The following is a 16,546-nucleotide window of genomic DNA, read 5'->3' on the forward strand; positions in this document are numbered from 1 at the left end:
TATCCAATGTTGTGCTGATGCCAAGAATATTTGCTGCTGTCGCAACGGAGTTGTGTACCCAATTATTGTGGATTAGATCATCCATGTCAGACCAACACAAGTTGCACCAGTCTTCCCATGATTACTGATGACAGACATTGGCCACAGATCAACCTAAATCTCAGACTTGGCTTGATTACTTATCTAAAATGTATAACCTTCACCTTTGGCGCTAGAAGAGGGCAGACATTTGTTCTCATCTGTAATTCTCATTGATCGTAAAATGTTTCTGATAGATCATGAACGAGTAATGAGGGTAAAGGACATGACATTCATAATGGATTGAGGAATCTAGTCCACAGATTTAAACTATTTCTACTCCATGGATGTTGACTGTCAAACGCATCCAACTGAAATCTGTTTACAGGAAGGACGCTCCATACTCTCTGAACTCAATGCACAGGCGTCTTTGTTTCACCCTGCCTGTGCATGTGACCGCCTCAATGACCTATGGCCTAAATATGCTCAGACATTCCCCTCACTGAAATGAGTAGTCAAGACGTGCCTAGCTCACATTTCTTGAACACCCTACAACTGCTGCTAGTGTTCTATATGGAATCTGCAAACTGATTTCAATCTATTTTTTAAAGGGGATACGACCATTAGGATGTGTGGGAACCGTGCCATGACTGTACAGACAAGTGGGTTAACTTATCTTTGCCCCAAAATAATTTTTTCTATAACTGCAGAAACTTCATGCAGCAAAACCTGTCACAAGTAAACAAATGAAGTGTGAGGACCAATCTAATTCAAGGCGCTATGATACACTGATCTGTGTCAGATGATTGAACTCAATGACCGCAACCGTTGAAACCGCAATCAAAGCAAAATAATCATTACTTCAGAGTTTACAGTGATGAGCAGAACAGACTTGATAGTCTCTTTTTCCTCTGTTTACATCTTTATCTTTGTGCAAGTCAGGTCAAATCACAAGATGGCTTGGGAAGACATTACTGATAAGAAAATCGTACAATAACTGCAATTAATTGTAATCTCTTTATTTGCACAAGTGCATAGATACATTCATTATTTCTGACTACTTATTGTATTGCTTATTTGGATGAAAAGCAAAAATGGGGTTATAGAAAGCAGGATATTGGTATAAGTTCCCTTAACCCAACCCATGGCGTCTCTGGAATAACATTAACAGTAATGTTCTCTTGGAATCATAAAGCAAACATTTGAGAACTACCACATGCAAAGTTGTGGAATGAGATACTTATGTAGACATCCATAGGACGCAACTCCACCTCACTTCAGTAAGACCGCATTCAATCTTAGCAACAACATTCAAGTCAGTCAATAACACTCATTCAAAGTGAAATTTACAGACAGTGCAATTCAGGGAAAAGCTGTGCATAGGCATTTGATAAGATATTCACAGCAATGAATCCTCACAGCAGCAACAAAGTATGATACATATCAGAATGTGCAGCATTGATGTGCGTTACAGCATAAATGCGGTCTAACACTTGACATCTTCCAGACCTCTGGCCACCCTTTAATGCAAACCTAGGGGCCTAACTCAGGTACCGGACATCAGGATATCTTTTGGGAAATGTTTTGGACTGGTCCGTCCTCCAGTGTTCCAGCAGTGCAGGGCTCAGTAGCGGGTGGGAGGGTTTCCCTTCAGGTGGTCCCAGTTGTTGTATAGAGCATAGAGACCTGACAGAGCCAGGCCGGCCAGGCCCCCTCGCGCTGCCCCACGTACACCCCCTAGAAAAACACACAAACATCGTGTATATGTCACATTATAATATATAAGTCAAATCTAACCAGCCTACACTGATATCAAACCAACAATATCATACACCAACTTATAAACAGTGACCAAATAAAGAGAAATGGCAGCAGCCAGTCGGAGGAATTCTAGTACCACATAGACATCTAGCACCTGCCAGCTGACCATCCCTCTCATAGAACACAGACATGAGGTATGTTTCCACAGTCTACATTCAACACTGACTATTGACAAAGGCATTGTTAAAGGGCAGTTTGTTGGTGGGAATTTGCACACACCTATGGAAACTGGAAAGTACATACAGCTAACAGCAACAGTGGGATATGTCTTCCTTGGTTAATGGAACCCTAGTTATCATGATGCCCTATGCGCCAGTCGGCACGACGGGGTTGAGTGACAGTTATCATGGAGTAATCATCAGCACTAAGCATGACTTCACATAGATACATAGGAAAGTACACGGGATCAGCTTACAGGTCAGGATCAGGTTTGAATGGCAAAGCATCTCAATGAGAAGCCATTGCTATGGGCACACAGAGGCAAAAGCAGACTCAACAGTCTTCAGAGTGTATCAGGAGAGCTGAGTAGCAGTGGGAGTAGCAGCATGGTTGGCTGTCCCTGGCCCCATACAGCAGTAGGGGATAAGACTGATAAGTTCTCTTGTACTGCAGCCACAGGCCCACACCCACGACCAGCAGCCCCAAGATAAGTGTGTGATGCAGGAGGGGTGCTATGTCATCATGGCAGGAAGAGAGGGAGGCTGCTTGAATTACAAACACCCCACTTACCCAACCCTGTGGTGCTCACACAAGGGCAGCCCACAACAATGGGAGCAGAGCACTGATGCAAGGAGAACGCAAAACATGCTGTCATTGTCAAAAACACACTACATTTAACTGCTTTTGGACAATTCCCATACTCCGTATGCACCAGGGAATGTGTTTTTTCTTGAAGAATGAAGATCCCTTAATTATAGGCTGTGTGATAGGTTTGGGCACTGTAGCTAGATACAAAACATTTATTTTCTGTGTGTGTCAGGATTGTTATTCATATCCACTATGACGCTGTGTGAATCACTAACACTACTATTAAGAGACTTCTCAATGATGCACTAGTCTGAAACCAAATTGAATGTGAGGCAGACTCAGTCAGCAGAGGCATCAGCACAATAGAATAATGTTAAAATTATGCAGGTTTGTTGCCAGTTGCCACAGGACAAAAAAAAAGTCCAACTAGCTATGTTTATCCTACTTCCCTAATGGACGTAAGAGGACACTGTGAAAGAAATGATCTGCATGTCTACACGTTTTCCTGCAAGGTTTGGTGATGTGTGTAAGCAAGTCATTCAAATGCAAGTCCATAATTACTTTTATATTGATCAGATTCAGTCAGTGTTCTTACTGGTGAAGGTCAGAGCCATACATAGAGAAATGACTCTGGTCTAGACAAGACAAGCCCTAACTGGAAACAACAGGCACCTCTTCACTTGATTCAATTCCACTGGACACATTGCATGAGTGCAATTATAGGAGTTTAACACTTTAGTGAGAGATATTCCGACCACGGCCTTAGTTTGACATTTGACTCAGCAGCACGTCTTCAATGACGTGTGATCAAAACACAACTTTTTTTACACCAGGGCTTTAACACAGACGGAGAGAGTATTAACAAGAGTAAATCATCCTTGAAAAAGTAGAATAACTAGACTATATGTTTTGTACCATAAAAAGTCAGAAAGGGAAAGATTTTACAGGAGGCTACATGTGAGTCTACAGTTGAAACGTGACAGACAGTATGTCTGTTTGATGAGTTTCAAGCACGTTCAGACCAGAAATAGAAGTCGTCTGGCAAAGAAAACCCACAGGGTCAACTTGGACAGGGAAGCAGTGTTCATGTTACACAACCTTAGTAATATATGAACGGCCCCCTTACCACGCTCTTTATAGCCAAACCCCGTTGTTGATCCCATGGTTGTGAATTAAGTTGGGTTTCCTTAACCCCTTTGGCTGATATTGTACCCCCGCCCCTCCCTCCCAGTGATATAGGAGTGTAGTCCAGTGCCAGCTTTCGAAGAACTTCCCCTCGTGAATTTGGTGCAACGCATGCTGGGAAATATATGTTGGCAGCAGAGGGGTGTCCTGTGTAGATACTGTCTATATGATAACAACAGCTGGCAATTACGGCCTAGTGTCCCTCCCTCCAAACTCACTGAACCCGTCATCAGTCTAACCAGGAAGTGGTGTCCGCAACAACTTCTCTCAATCACATGCAGACATCTGGGTGGAATTTTAAGTGGAATCTACAAGGAAAATTAGAAGCATGTAAAAACCAGTTTAACCATTGAGGTAAACCAAACCAGAAAGTCCTAGATGGGTATTTTCTGTTAGCTACCTAAAAAAACAAATCTAGAAGTGTTTATCATTGTCCGATCCCAAGTGCCAGAGAAAATGTTTACCACAGGCGACAATGTATTTCCAGGTACTCTAGTGTCATGCATCCGCTAGTCTCTCGAGCCAGATTACTTCCGCAATCTTTGAATGCTACAGCCCAAGGTCTGGCTACGCGAGACTATGCATCCGCTGGACAGACGGCAGATCGTGTTTTTGTTTCGAGTCCTACAAGGCCAAAGCCAATAAGCAGCAGGTGTATCAATCATTAACAGATGACTTCCTGATCCTCAACCTTTCATCCTTGTATAGATCTATACAGTATTAGCTACTCAAAACACTAACACGGTTGTCTGACTACTATGTTAAATTTGACGAAGGCCTAACCTCTGCATATTTCCAATGCTTCATTCACCTCAGTGAGTCACTGGTTCTTCTGTATGAGAACAATGGGCATTTTTCCCGCAATTGACCTGAAATGCAAAAGTTAGTGAAATGTGAGCCAGGGCTCTGTCTTTGTTTCCTTGTGTAGGTGAGGAGACGTGAGGAAATGTTTCCAGACAGGAAATCGGATTTTGCCGTTCTTCATTCAACATCATACTATCCAGCCAGGTACTGTACTGTAAAAAAAAAAAAAAAATCCTCTACTAACCTGTGGACTTGTACAGCATGCCTGTCATAGTCCCAGCAGCAACAGTGTTGATGTCATCCTCTGCTCCCCGGGCCTTCTCGATGGCCACCCCAAACACACTGTACAACAAAGCTGAGGACACACAAGCATTCAGGTGAATTAATGCCACATTATCTCAATAGAAACAACAATAACAGTATGCCAATGTGTGACACTGCTCAAATGACACCAACAACTGCATCAATCCTCTGTTGGGGAATGACGGCACTCACCCAGTGAGCCGAGTGTGTTCGCCCATGTTGCTCCTTGGCGGGTCACCAGATTTAGGATCCTAAGTGAGGATATCATAACCATTAAACACAGACATCTACAGTCTAAACACTAACTCTGCCAACTTCAATGTGTTACAAGGGTTGATTTACCATTAGGGGTTCTAGTAAAAGGGCTGCATATTTGAAAACGTGATAAATGCCTGCTGAAGTTTTCCTTCAGTTTATATGGAAATCCTATATCAAAACAGCTATCAATGAGTTGAGGTGATCATCAGGCCAAGTGTGAACAGCCTGTCAGATCATAATGCAATTAGGCTGCTGTACCCTCATGACTGCTCTGATTCAGCTTTAGACATGCACTAACAGGAAGACAGCACTGCACATGACACTGTCTGTCTATCTTCTAACAGTGATCAGCTGAAAAAGAATGACCCTGGTCAAACCAATATTCCAACTGGAGCCAGCATTACACAGTGTACCCGTGGCCAAGGCAGACTTTGCCCTCCTCCTCCTGCCCTGACAGGGACTAAGTCATATGATTGCTGGGGATGTCAAGGGCGCTGACAAGGCCCATAAACCCAGCTGTGTTACAGCACTAAGAAGTCAGGTGTGTTAAGCACAGGGTCATTCAATTGCAATGGCCGGGTGAGTGTGACAAAATCTCAGTGAAAGCAACAACGTAGGTCAGATTTACAACAAAACACCACCATATAGGGCTACTATATCCAGTTTTCCATGGAATAATGTGTTATTACTGATACTGATTGGGGAAAACGATGATGCTGCATATCAGCATTATAAATTCAGCCAAGAGGTTTGGTGAGAATCAATTTCAGCAAATTGTGTATAATTCAGTGCTTCTCCCCACTCTCTCTAGCAGTGGTCTGATCCCATCGGCAGTTTACCTTTGGACCACAGAGTGAGATCCTCACTATGAACTAAGCAGGAGGTCCAGTGTTAATAATTACAATCATGGATTAATGTCATACCATGTCACGTCAGATTATCCACTTAGCTTTTCTTCTTTGTGTGGAGCAGAGGTATACTTTCAGTAGATTTAAGTCCCAAATCATGGCCTCATATCTGTAATGGAAAGCCAAGACTAACCTTTCCTTTTGGAGTTTGGTTATTACTGAATCAATACAGATTGCAGATTGTTCAAGCAACCTATAAGAAGATTGAGCTTGGGCAAAATCTTGCTGCTTAAACATGATAACCTATATAGATGCATTTAAATCTCTTTAGAAAGTTCAAATGGAACCCTTGAATCATCGTACCACAGCAATCATAATGGAGAGCATGACAAGTTGGGGACTTATCAACCAACCATATTAAATATTTTGAGGCATACTGAACAAATGGGTTAAGACTGCCCTCTGCTGGTTGATACCAGAATGAGTAATTATATTCTACTGAAACGGGGATTGAGACGAATATAACTCTTAATCTGCTTTGTTTCTCAAACCCAGAAATAATTGATGAAGGAGATCCAACTTAATCACTGCCTCCAAAATACCATTAATGTGTGCAAAGATGGGGGATCGAGTCGATAACTCACTGTACATTGCGTGGTTTAGACCAAGCCATGTCTTTGGTCTCTGATAATCCCATGCGGAGCCCGTTGAGAGCTCCAAACGCAGCACCTAAGAAGCAAAACAAACAAGAATTTACACACTTATATTTGACATTTCATACAGGGTCAAGAGCGAGACTAAGGGACAAAACAAGATTTCACCTGTAATACAACAGCCTCCGATGGTGAAGAAAGCCAGTTCAAATCGGCCTCTGACTTTGTTGGCACCAGTCGGTAAAATGAAATCATCAGGGTCCTGTGGTAATATTAGAAGTCATTAGCCCTATTCGCACGCGACTCGTTTACTAGAGAACGTTGGTTATGTAATTATTACCCCAGAATGTGCGTTATTCAGAGGACGATTCGGACGGGATTCGTTTTTTCCAAACTGCCTATTGTAATGATTATTATTTAAAAAATATCTATAAATTGACATTTATGACGGAAATATGGAGGGTTTTTTTTCTAGGCGTGAAGATATTTCAACAGGTCCAGGCGATAACAGGCTACACTGAGCTTGGTTCCAAAGTTTCTAAACCATACCAAACCATATTTGGTATAGATAGTGTCGCCATAATATTTGAATTGAGTTAGTGTGATCATAATCATTAGGATATTTTAGCTATCCTTAGTAGAAGACGTCCTAAATGCCCCCCAGCCTTCAGATATGCGTCAAACAGCGCACTTGCACTTGATATACGTTTTTAGGCTATGGATGAGAAAGTGAACTTATCATTTCCAAACATTTAGCTCAGTTGTATGCGGCTTTGCGATCTATTAACAGCAAGGGTTGCATTAAATACGCGCAATATTTTTATGATGCATTTGGGGATGTGAATGCATTCGCACAAAACGTATAAACAAAAGCATCCACCTGAAAGTTGATACATGAAGGCCCTTCATACGGTATATAGGCTATGCGCAGCACTTCGTTACATTTATCGGATCAGTTATTGTTTTCTTGTTCAAACCACGAGCAACACCTGTCAAACTCAGACATTTCTTTCAAAACACAGGGATGTCGATTCGCACGAGACTAGCATTTTCAGAGGACCTTGGAGTTTGCCAAAACAGTAGGTTATTCTGGCTGGAATTGTTACTCTCCTGCCATGTAAAAATCACTGCCATGCGCAGATTACAGTTGTGCTAGTGCACATAATTACATTACCCGACCTACCCCTGTAAAACGAATCCCATCCGAATTGTTGTATTGTAGATCCAGGTCATGAATCTGGCAGATTCCCAGTTTGTGAACCAAAGTCAGTCATTATACTAACTGGAACTCACATGTGTAAGATATCTTGGATCCACATTGAGATATGGCGAGAGGGGGCTCATCCCAGTCACTGCGTGTGAGAAAAACACACAGACTATAGTCAATTGATGCTCATGGCCACAACAAATAGCTCGGATTGAATTGAGAAATAATTTACATGGAACACCGGCGAGTTCAGCGTTTGAATATTCAGGCGATGCTCCACCAAATATGCTGAAACCACCCTTACTGGATCCACCTGATGATGTTCCTGGTGATGTATTGTCCATGTTTTCTAATTTACCTGTGAATGTCGTCCTTCCTGGCTCAGTTAGCTAGCTAATTTAGCTAGTTAACTTACTTTACTTAAGGAATTAGCTATTAGCGCAACTAGGTAAAGGTAGCTAGATGGCTTGCAATTTATCATTAGCCTATATACTAACAACTCTGGGGAGCATTTAAAACCCAGGCTGTTTGTTAGCCATCTATGCTATGTTAGCTAACTAGCTATCTGGCTATCTTCTGAGTATGGTACGGTATAATTTATTAGTACTGAATACTTATCTGGTTATCTCTATACCTTAGCTAGCTACCGGTAGCGTCTTTGAAATTATTGGGTGTACTACTAGTTTCTTAACTCCGACCCAGTTAGATAATGGTTTTAAAAATGTATCTAGCTAGCTACAGTATAGTTAGTCACACAGTAGAGTGACCGCTAGCTAGTAACGTTAGCAGACTTGTTTAAGACTTCCACCAAAGATGGTGGATAAATTAAGATAGTTCACGCAGGCCTTTTAGAATTGAAAGTTTCGGTGTACTTAACTGGGTGTGTCTCCCTTAGAAATCAATGCAATATCAGCTGGGTCTACTTAGTTAGTTGACTTTCATTGAACTAGAAAAAAGCTGGGGGGGAAACAGCGAGTGGGGTGTCTCGCTTCCTCTTTCGTCTCTGCATCCACCACATGACGTCACTCAAAAAGCCGTAAAGCCAAGGGTTGATGTCCTTTGTTTGGCTCGACAATACATCTGGTATTAGGTGGTTCGAAAAGGAAAGCGTGGATGTTATTACGCTCTCATTTAACAATCTCTAATATTTACATTTAATTTTAGCTAGTAATGGACTGAAGGCGAATCATTTTACTGTTTTAATAGTGTTCGCAACAGTTTTCACGACACCCTGCGCATGCTATGTCCTGTCCATTGACGTGTGTTCCTCTCTGGTCCATTGCCCAATGAAATTCGAGATACAACGCATGCTGCGCAGGAGCGGTATATATATTGGATTGAAAATGCATGTGGCTAGCTTGCCACACACGGTCCTTCAACGCGTTAAGACAATCCACATTATTTAAAATCAGTGACGATACGCAGCCATTGCCAAGGGTTGATATCCGTGTGGACGCTGGTTGTGATCTGACAGAGGTGCGGCAGAATCGACTCATTTCGTCGAGGGTCAAGACAACGAATCTAGAAGGATAAAAGCCCGGTAAATAGTAATCTCGAGACCATTATTAACTTGCACCATCGCTTAAATCGGTATAGTTGTTCATACGTCAAACTTGGCTACATAACCAACCTTACAATTTACAAAAATGATGATACAACGTCTTGGTTATGCGAAATATAGCCATCTTGCCATGTCTATTGCAATGAGTATAATGCCGGGTGATATGTTCGGGCCACGGTTTGGTGGCAATTCCTGTCCAAAAAATTCCATCTCGTAACGGGGGGGGGGGGGGGGGGGCTTCTGATTACACTGAATCTGATGTGGAAAATCGTATGAAGCCAACTCTCGAGCATTGGCTCTCGTTTTATGCCCTTTAGTTGCATGTGTCATCGATGCTGTACTTGAGCCTGTCAACCTTCCAAGATGATCCACATGATCAGTGACTGTAGACATGTTCATTGTTTAATGTGTTATGCGTTCTATGATCAGTACTATGCTGCTTGATCAATAGACAAAGATTTGTCTGAGAAAATCAATTGAATAATGCATGAATACGAAAAAACAGTGTCCATGGTGAATGTTCGGTGCTATTTTTATGGCGGGGGGGGATGAATTCACGCAACTGTGTATTCGTGTGTAGTCTGAGCCAGAGCGACTTCTGAGCTAGAAATGCGGAATTAATAAAACATACATTACACGCTCTCTTTGGTCGATATAGTTACCGGCATCCGCCCTGCGACAATGTTGCTTTGTCATTCACTATAGTTTTAGGATGTCATTTTAGGATTTGATTATGTTTTAGGCACAAGAAAGCAAGCATTTTTTATACATCTGTCTGTTCTAATGCGGCCTTTTAGTTACAGCCGATGTAATCCCCTCCCATAATGCATTGTGCTCATCCCAGACTTTACTGTATTTCCTGTTTATTGTTGCTGCTTTGTCTGGTATTTTTTTGTAATTGTGGCGTAAGTCATCCTCAAATGTAGTGTATTAACTAACAGTCTCTAATGAATAATTTGTGATGTTTTGCACATACAAACGTTTAACGTAGCACCACACCTACAGAAGCAGTCGTTTTTTGTTTCATTTCCTCCAGTCAACGTAATGCAAAGCACTTCCTCGGTTAATGTGCACACAATTCAACTCCACGTTTCGATAGTGAAAGTACAAGTATGTCAATGTTTTAACCTGTGATATTCAAGCGTGCTTGTTTATTTGTGATATTGGATGTGATGTTAATTTGTTATGACGAAATACAGCTATCTAGCTAGGCTCTTTTTTAATTTCTCAGCTGACAGCAGTTTTGACGTGTTTTCTCTCTTTCTTTTAGGAGTGGTGGAATCTATTGTACTATTGACCCTGTAATTACAACAAGACCACAAGTTACACACATTGACGTTTAGGGTCTGGTCAAATGGAGGACTCAGAGACTGACTTGACATCGTCTGAACCGGACGCACTTGGGGCAGACTTCATCACAGTGGAACTGGACACCCAACCCATAGAATATGTTGTCAAGTGGGCAGAGGTTGGGTCCAAGTTCACAATATCCTGTGTGAAAAAGGAGGCGGATGAGGGGTCTGGCCTTAATCTGGAGCAGGTGAAGGCAGAGCCAGACGAGCCCTTTTTTGCCCAGTATGAGGAGGAGTTCCCTGGCTGTGACATTGCAGAACAGAGTGTCATAGTAAACGACTCAGACGAGGATGACCACACTGAGCCAGGGAGTAGCCAGCTGGTTCCTGTTGGAGATGGCTCTGACTCAGGCTCAGAGAAAGGGGAATATAGCTCACCAGGGGGAAATTACAGCTGCAACTACTGTGGGAAGTGCTACAGTCATTCCTCAAGCCTCTCAAGACACCAGCAATTGCACACAGGAAAGGCACCCCTACCCCCAAACAAGCAAACGGATACAGGGTCAGCTGAGGGGAACAAATACAAATGCACGCAGTGTGCAATGCGATTCAAAAGCAGAAGAGCTCTCGGCACTCATATGAGAACACATCGGGGCATGAGAGTTTACCCATGCAACATCTGTGGGAAGGATTTTAACCACAGCTCCAGCTTGTCGCGTCATAGGCTCATCCACAAAAAAGGGAAAGGTATTCCCTCTGGTGTCCTACCTGCAGAAATCAGTTATGTCCGTCGCCCAACTGGCAACAGGAAAAAGAAAAAGCAGGCTGGCGAGAAGAAGATCCCTGGCGAAAAGAAGTTCCCGATCGAGAAGAACCTCCCTGGAGAGAAGTTCTACGCATGTACACAATGTGACATGACCTTCAAGAACTCCATTGGTCTCTCGAAACACCAGGTCTCTCATGTCAAGGACCTTCTGAATAACTATGCCCATGGTAAAGACAGTCTCACCAAGTCCTCAGACTTGAAAATACGCCTCAAGTTGTGCTCGAGGGACAAACCCAACTTCTACACCCTCTGCAAGAAGAACAAGCGGTCAAGAGCTGCTAAGCGCCAGCGGCAGCACCAAACATCAGTCTCTGAGGAAGAGGAAGGACAATATGCATGCGAGCAGTGTGACAAGCGCTTCAGCCAAGCGCAGAGCCTCGCCAGGCACCAGCAAATGCACAAGGGAGACAAGTTCAGCTGCTCTTACTGTAAAAAGACCTTCGCCAGGTTGTCCAACCTCCACCACCATGAGAGATCTCACTCCACAGGGGGCAAGTACGAATGCACCACCTGCAACAAGACATTTGTGCACTCGTCTAGCTACTCGAGGCACAAGCGGCAGCACGCCGAGGAGGCCCACCAGCGCCAGTGGAAGGGCATAGATGAGATGGCACCAATTGATTCAGACTCTGAGTGAGAGCAGTAGTGGTCTGCTCTCGACTGCCCACACACAGCTTACTACTCTGGCTTTCAGGGGTTGGGAGGGTTTTTGGGGATCTCGTTTCGGACTAGAATTGGCATTACTCTGAGTATATAAAGTGTGTGATGATGACTTATGGTATGGTATCAGCAAATTACATATTTTTTCCTAGATTAAACTGACCGTGTTGTCGTCTGCTGCCCATGCAAATAAATATTTAGATTTATTTAGTTCACATTCCCTTTTGTTCATGGTTAGCTACAGGGTTAGGGTGAAAGTGTTGCTAGAGTCTCGCCAGATGTGAAGTATACCGTACCATCTGAAAACAAAACTGCTATAAAATGCTTCTGCTGTTGAGCAAACCCATTTCGTCTTTTTCTGTATATAATCTTTTTTCTTTTTTTTTTATCTCCGTGACATGACAAAGGGTCAAAATGAACCTTGCCATCAAACTAAATCAGGATTTGGCCTCCAGGGGATTCATGTGATGTCTGCACGACACCACACATAGTCTCTGGTTCAATCAAGCTTCTATGGTTTATCTTCAAGATTTACTGTATCTGTTCAGTTCATGCAATTCATCTATGATGCTCAAACCAACCATCAATAAAATCAAAACAATTAAGTACTTTATGAGAAACTAAACAAGGTTGATTGAATCCAGGCATTTCCAATAAATGTGCTAAAATTAATCCTTCAATCAGAAAACTGGCAAGTGTTATTTTCCCGTCCCCTACTCAACATCACTTGTTTAATGATCTCAATGACAACACAGTGGTGAAATGAAAAAAAGAAACTAAAGACACATCTTTATTTCTATATATTTGGGATAATTCATTTTTTGCGTCTTTAAAAAAAAAAACTACTAGCATTGAGTGATCAACCAAGTTTTTATGTAGTATGAATGCTTAGACCGTTTAGTTTTCTTCTACTACACAGAGTTCAGATGAACATTCAGATTGTTGATTTAAGGATTTTAATGTCGAAATATGAAGTCCAATCAGATCCTTAGAACTTGAAAATACTATATTTGGTATTTGTCAACATATACTGACTGCAATTACCACAAAGTATAAAATTGACTCCATATAAATGTATGCATGATGAATATAACTTGAGAATAGTTACAATATGTCGTTTTTACATCTGCTGTGCGTGTGTGTAAAACATTTGCGTTTGAAAGTGAGAATAATTGAGATATTTAATATATGCAGTGTATTTTGACAAATACCCTCAAATATTCCTGGGATTAGGGATTTCATATTTTGTACAAGTATTTGTCTATTGAGGTTGTAGGGGAAACTGCACTACTTATTTATGAATTGGGAACAAAGGTGCAATTTAAATGGTAGTGAATGTGATTCACAGTGGCTATAGTTGAAAACATCTTTTCGCTGGCAAAGCCTTCCCCGTTTGCCCCAAAGTTCCACCTTTTCAGATGTACCTCTCACAAAATCCATTACTATTCACAGAAATATTATCAAGTGCTGTCAACTACTTACTGTATATCACCAAAGCTTTCAAATAATGCTTGTGTACATGCATAGCGAGATGGATTTTCTTTTCCAGTTAAACTGTTCAAATATCAGTTGAAAGTGCTCAACTTATCTCCTGTTTGATGTTTGTATTTGCTTTAAGCACAACCAGGGTATTCTAAACAATTATCAACATTTGACCTTGTGAATACCATTTACTGTTTGAATTGGAATTTAATTGTGACATCTAACCTCTATTTATTTCTTATTTCTTGAAAATGACACCTAGGGAAAGTGTGTAGAGGCATGTATCAAGCACAGACCCAGTCTATTACACCCACAATGATAATTGAAGATGAAAAAATGATGAGAAAAGCTTGGTACTTTCCCTGTATTTATGTAAGTTAATGTTTTTTTGTTATTTTTTGTTTGAAGAGCTAGATTCCCCTGGTTCCCCTCAAAACGTACCTTATTTGGTTTGGTTTTCTGTTGTGGTTCTGGCCTTTTTTCTCCAGTGGCAAACAATATTCTCCTCTCTTGTTTTTCAGCAATCTCTGCCTTTTGGATTCTGAAACTCATATCGTTTTCTTTTTCGCTGTCATTATTTAATTTTTTGATGCAGCGGACCTACATCCTATAGAGAGGTGTATGTTTTTTGTATTGTGTTTGCCATTAGAATACAGTTGACATGTTTTGTCTTGCGTTTTTGTAATAAACCATTCATGAAAGAAATGGTCCATGATGTCCTGGATATATTTAAAAATGAGTAGACCTATGGTTGATTACAGAATATTGGAACAACTAAATCAGTTAAGTGATAACTCAATTGTGCGTTACCACTATTCAGTTTGGTTCTTGACTAATGAGTAGATATTTTTTTTTGTGGTTTATGTTCAGTGAGTTAAATTGTTCAGTTACTGTTGGTAATTCACCTGTGATTTAATATCTCCCCACTAGAGAGCAGCAAAACACTTTAAAAAAGAAGCCACTCACAGCTTGACCTGTTACAGAAACGGAATACATTTTTCTTCCTTTAACGAAATTGAATTAAATTGTTCGAGAATTGTTTTTGCACTGATTTTATTTATCTGGTCTTCTACTCCTATTTAAGACAATTAAAATGTTTATTGACTAACTCCACTTTAAAATACATTTGTTTTCTTTTATCTGCTTCCAAAAATAGCTCACAGGGCTATAAGAACATTTAGGGCTCAATTCAATCTGTATCGCCCCAAATGTTACAGTTGGGGCGCTAGAAATGTAAAGTTTAATTTCCTATTGAGCCCACATCTGCAGCGTTTACTGTGAATGCAGTCTCCGCTAACGCAGGAACATTGCCTTTAAATTTCAATCTGAATTTCCGCAATACGGATTGAAGAGTGTGTAAAAGATATGCAAAGAATAGTATTTGTCTCACAGCCTGAAATCCAGAACCTGTTTTGCTAACATTCCACTCTTTGTACTCCGTGTCATTGCCAAACATGTTTAGCATGGCAAGGAGTGGAATCATAGCTATACAGACTGGGACCCAGGCTATTTGTCCGATGGGAATCCTACTCACTGCTCCTCTTGATTTATGTTGATTCAGATTAATGTCTGCTACATAAATAGTAAGTAAAACACTATTCTATCTAGATCTATGGGCACAGCTTATCAGACAACAACCTCTGTCACATTTAGAAAGACAGCAATTTAAATCAGACAACTATAGCACACTAAAACCTTGAGGGGACCCACACCTACCCAGAAAAGTGCTCCTCTCATTCTGTCAGGCTACTTTACAACCACTCGAAGGAATTTGTAAGGACAGAGCGAGAGAGAAAAAAAAAAATCTATTAGAATTCAGGCTTTGCAGCTGTGGAGTTTCTGGGCCCTCGAAGTGAGGCAATAACATTTGCCATTGTTGCCAGGCTAGAGGACTCAGACTTCCTGGCAACCCCAAACTAAATTACCCAGGCTTTTCTGTGGGCCTAGAAACGAGCTCTGTGTTCCGCAACAAAAAGGGCATTGAGATGAGGGGAGAGAAGGCCTCCCGGGCTCCTGAAACGCCAACTCCGAGCCAATGAATGAAGGCAGAGGGCTCGCTCTATGAGAACGGCTGTGGGAAATGGTAGTGATGTCATTATGAATGCATTTCTGAATGTTTTTGTTGCTTACTTCTCTCTGTCCCCATCCCGGTCCCGAAACCCCCCTCCACTGTGCCCTTCCTGTCTCATTTGGGCTCCATTATTGGGAGCCGACCAATGCAAAAAAAAAAAAGTTCAAGCCCAGGACCCCAGTGAGGCATGGTCTCCGTGGAAACAGGAAAACAGAGCTGTGGGGCGTCAGTTCCTCTTTGAGACCAGTGTGGAGGACATGAGATAGAGGAGAGGGTGAGAGAGAGGGGGTGGATCAGCAGGAATTTGGACACCTTAGAAAACAAATTTGTAAGCACTCATTTATGGGCCTTTTTCTTGAACAAAGGAGTTTTAAGTTGGATCCAGCCTGTGCTCACTCTTGCTTTGGAGAGTAAGGACCTATTCATTCACTTCCCTCATTGAATAATGAATGCTACTTGTTACCACATGCCAGTAGAGAGAAATGAAAATGACAGTTTTTCCATCATTTATTGGTTTGTGCAGTAAAGAGAACCTGACATCAATAATGTTCTTATATTTCCAGTAATTTGTATGTATTTATCAGCATATGATCATCTTCCATCCTTTGTTTTTCGATGTCATCCTCTTCCACTAGTTTCCCCACATACTGAAGGCCCTGCATGGTGTGATTACAGTAATGCAAAATACCTGTTTCCCCATTAATCTGGTTGAATACCCATAATGACAAAGCGAAAACAGGTTTTTAGAAATTGTTGCAAATGTATTAAAAATATAATAACAGAAATACCTTATTTACATAAGTATTCAGA

The 16,546-nt window shown here is 41.5% G+C and overlaps 2 protein-coding genes across 6 annotated transcripts; one reads left to right on the top strand and one right to left on the bottom strand.

Annotated features, from left to right (window-relative positions):
• Positions 1 to 1,016: 1,016 nt before the first annotated feature.
• LOC311111049 (mitochondrial import inner membrane translocase subunit Tim23) lies at positions 1,017 to 8,666 on the bottom strand. Of its 4 annotated transcripts, none has more exons than XM_084153747.1 (7): positions 8,149 to 8,666; positions 7,931 to 7,989; positions 6,806 to 6,899; positions 6,629 to 6,713; positions 5,071 to 5,129; positions 4,820 to 4,930; positions 1,017 to 1,755 (listed from the first exon to the last, which is right to left on the bottom strand). In XM_084153747.1, exons 1-7 carry the CDS (start codon positions 8,186 to 8,188, stop codon positions 1,643 to 1,645), a joined length of 561 nt encoding a protein of 186 aa, XP_084009873.1. In that variant the 5' UTR covers positions 8,189 to 8,666; the 3' UTR covers positions 1,017 to 1,642. The 4 variants fall into 4 exon arrangements, with proteins under 4 accessions (XP_084009873.1, XP_084009872.1, XP_084009874.1 ...); XM_084153746.1 differs by having other exon boundaries at positions 8,077 to 8,646; XM_084153748.1 differs by having other exon boundaries at positions 8,479 to 8,609.
• A 627-nt stretch (positions 8,667 to 9,293) lies between these two features.
• LOC311111050 (uncharacterized protein) lies at positions 9,294 to 14,778 on the top strand. Of its 2 annotated transcripts, none has more exons than XM_084153749.1 (2): positions 9,294 to 9,384; positions 10,676 to 14,778. In XM_084153749.1, the coding sequence occupies exon 2, from the start codon at positions 10,760 to 10,762 to the stop codon at positions 12,158 to 12,160; it is 1,401 nt and encodes a 466-aa protein (XP_084009875.1). In that variant the 5' UTR covers positions 9,294 to 9,384; positions 10,676 to 10,759; the 3' UTR covers positions 12,161 to 14,778. The 2 variants fall into 2 exon arrangements, with proteins under 2 accessions (XP_084009875.1, XP_084009876.1); XM_084153750.1 differs by lacking the exon at positions 9,294 to 9,384 and adding an exon at positions 10,484 to 10,515.
• The last annotated feature ends 1,768 nt before the right edge of the window (positions 14,779 to 16,546 follow it).

The sequence above is a fragment of the Coregonus lavaretus genome, assembly GCF_964263955.1.
Source record: "Coregonus lavaretus genome assembly, chromosome: 36".
NCBI lineage: Eukaryota > Metazoa > Chordata > Actinopteri > Salmoniformes > Salmonidae > Coregonus > Coregonus lavaretus.

Bases quoted from the DNA above. Each gene is read 5' to 3' on its own strand.
- LOC311111049 (XM_084153745.1), bottom strand. From the start codon at position 8,188: ATGGACAATACATCACCAGGAACATCATCAGGTGGATCCAGTAAGGGT. The intron at 5,130-6,628 runs GTGAGTTATCGA...ATCCTCACTTAG, and splicing joins TCTAAACCACGCAATGTACA to GATCCTAAATCTGGTGACCC. The intron at 1,756-4,819 runs GTTAGTAGAGGA...GTGTTTTTCTAG, and splicing joins CATGCTGTACAAGTCCACAG to GGGGTGTACGTGGGGCAGCG.
- LOC311111050 (XM_084153749.1), top strand. From the start codon at position 10,760: ATGGAGGACTCAGAGACTGACTTGACATCGTCTGAACCGGACGCACTT.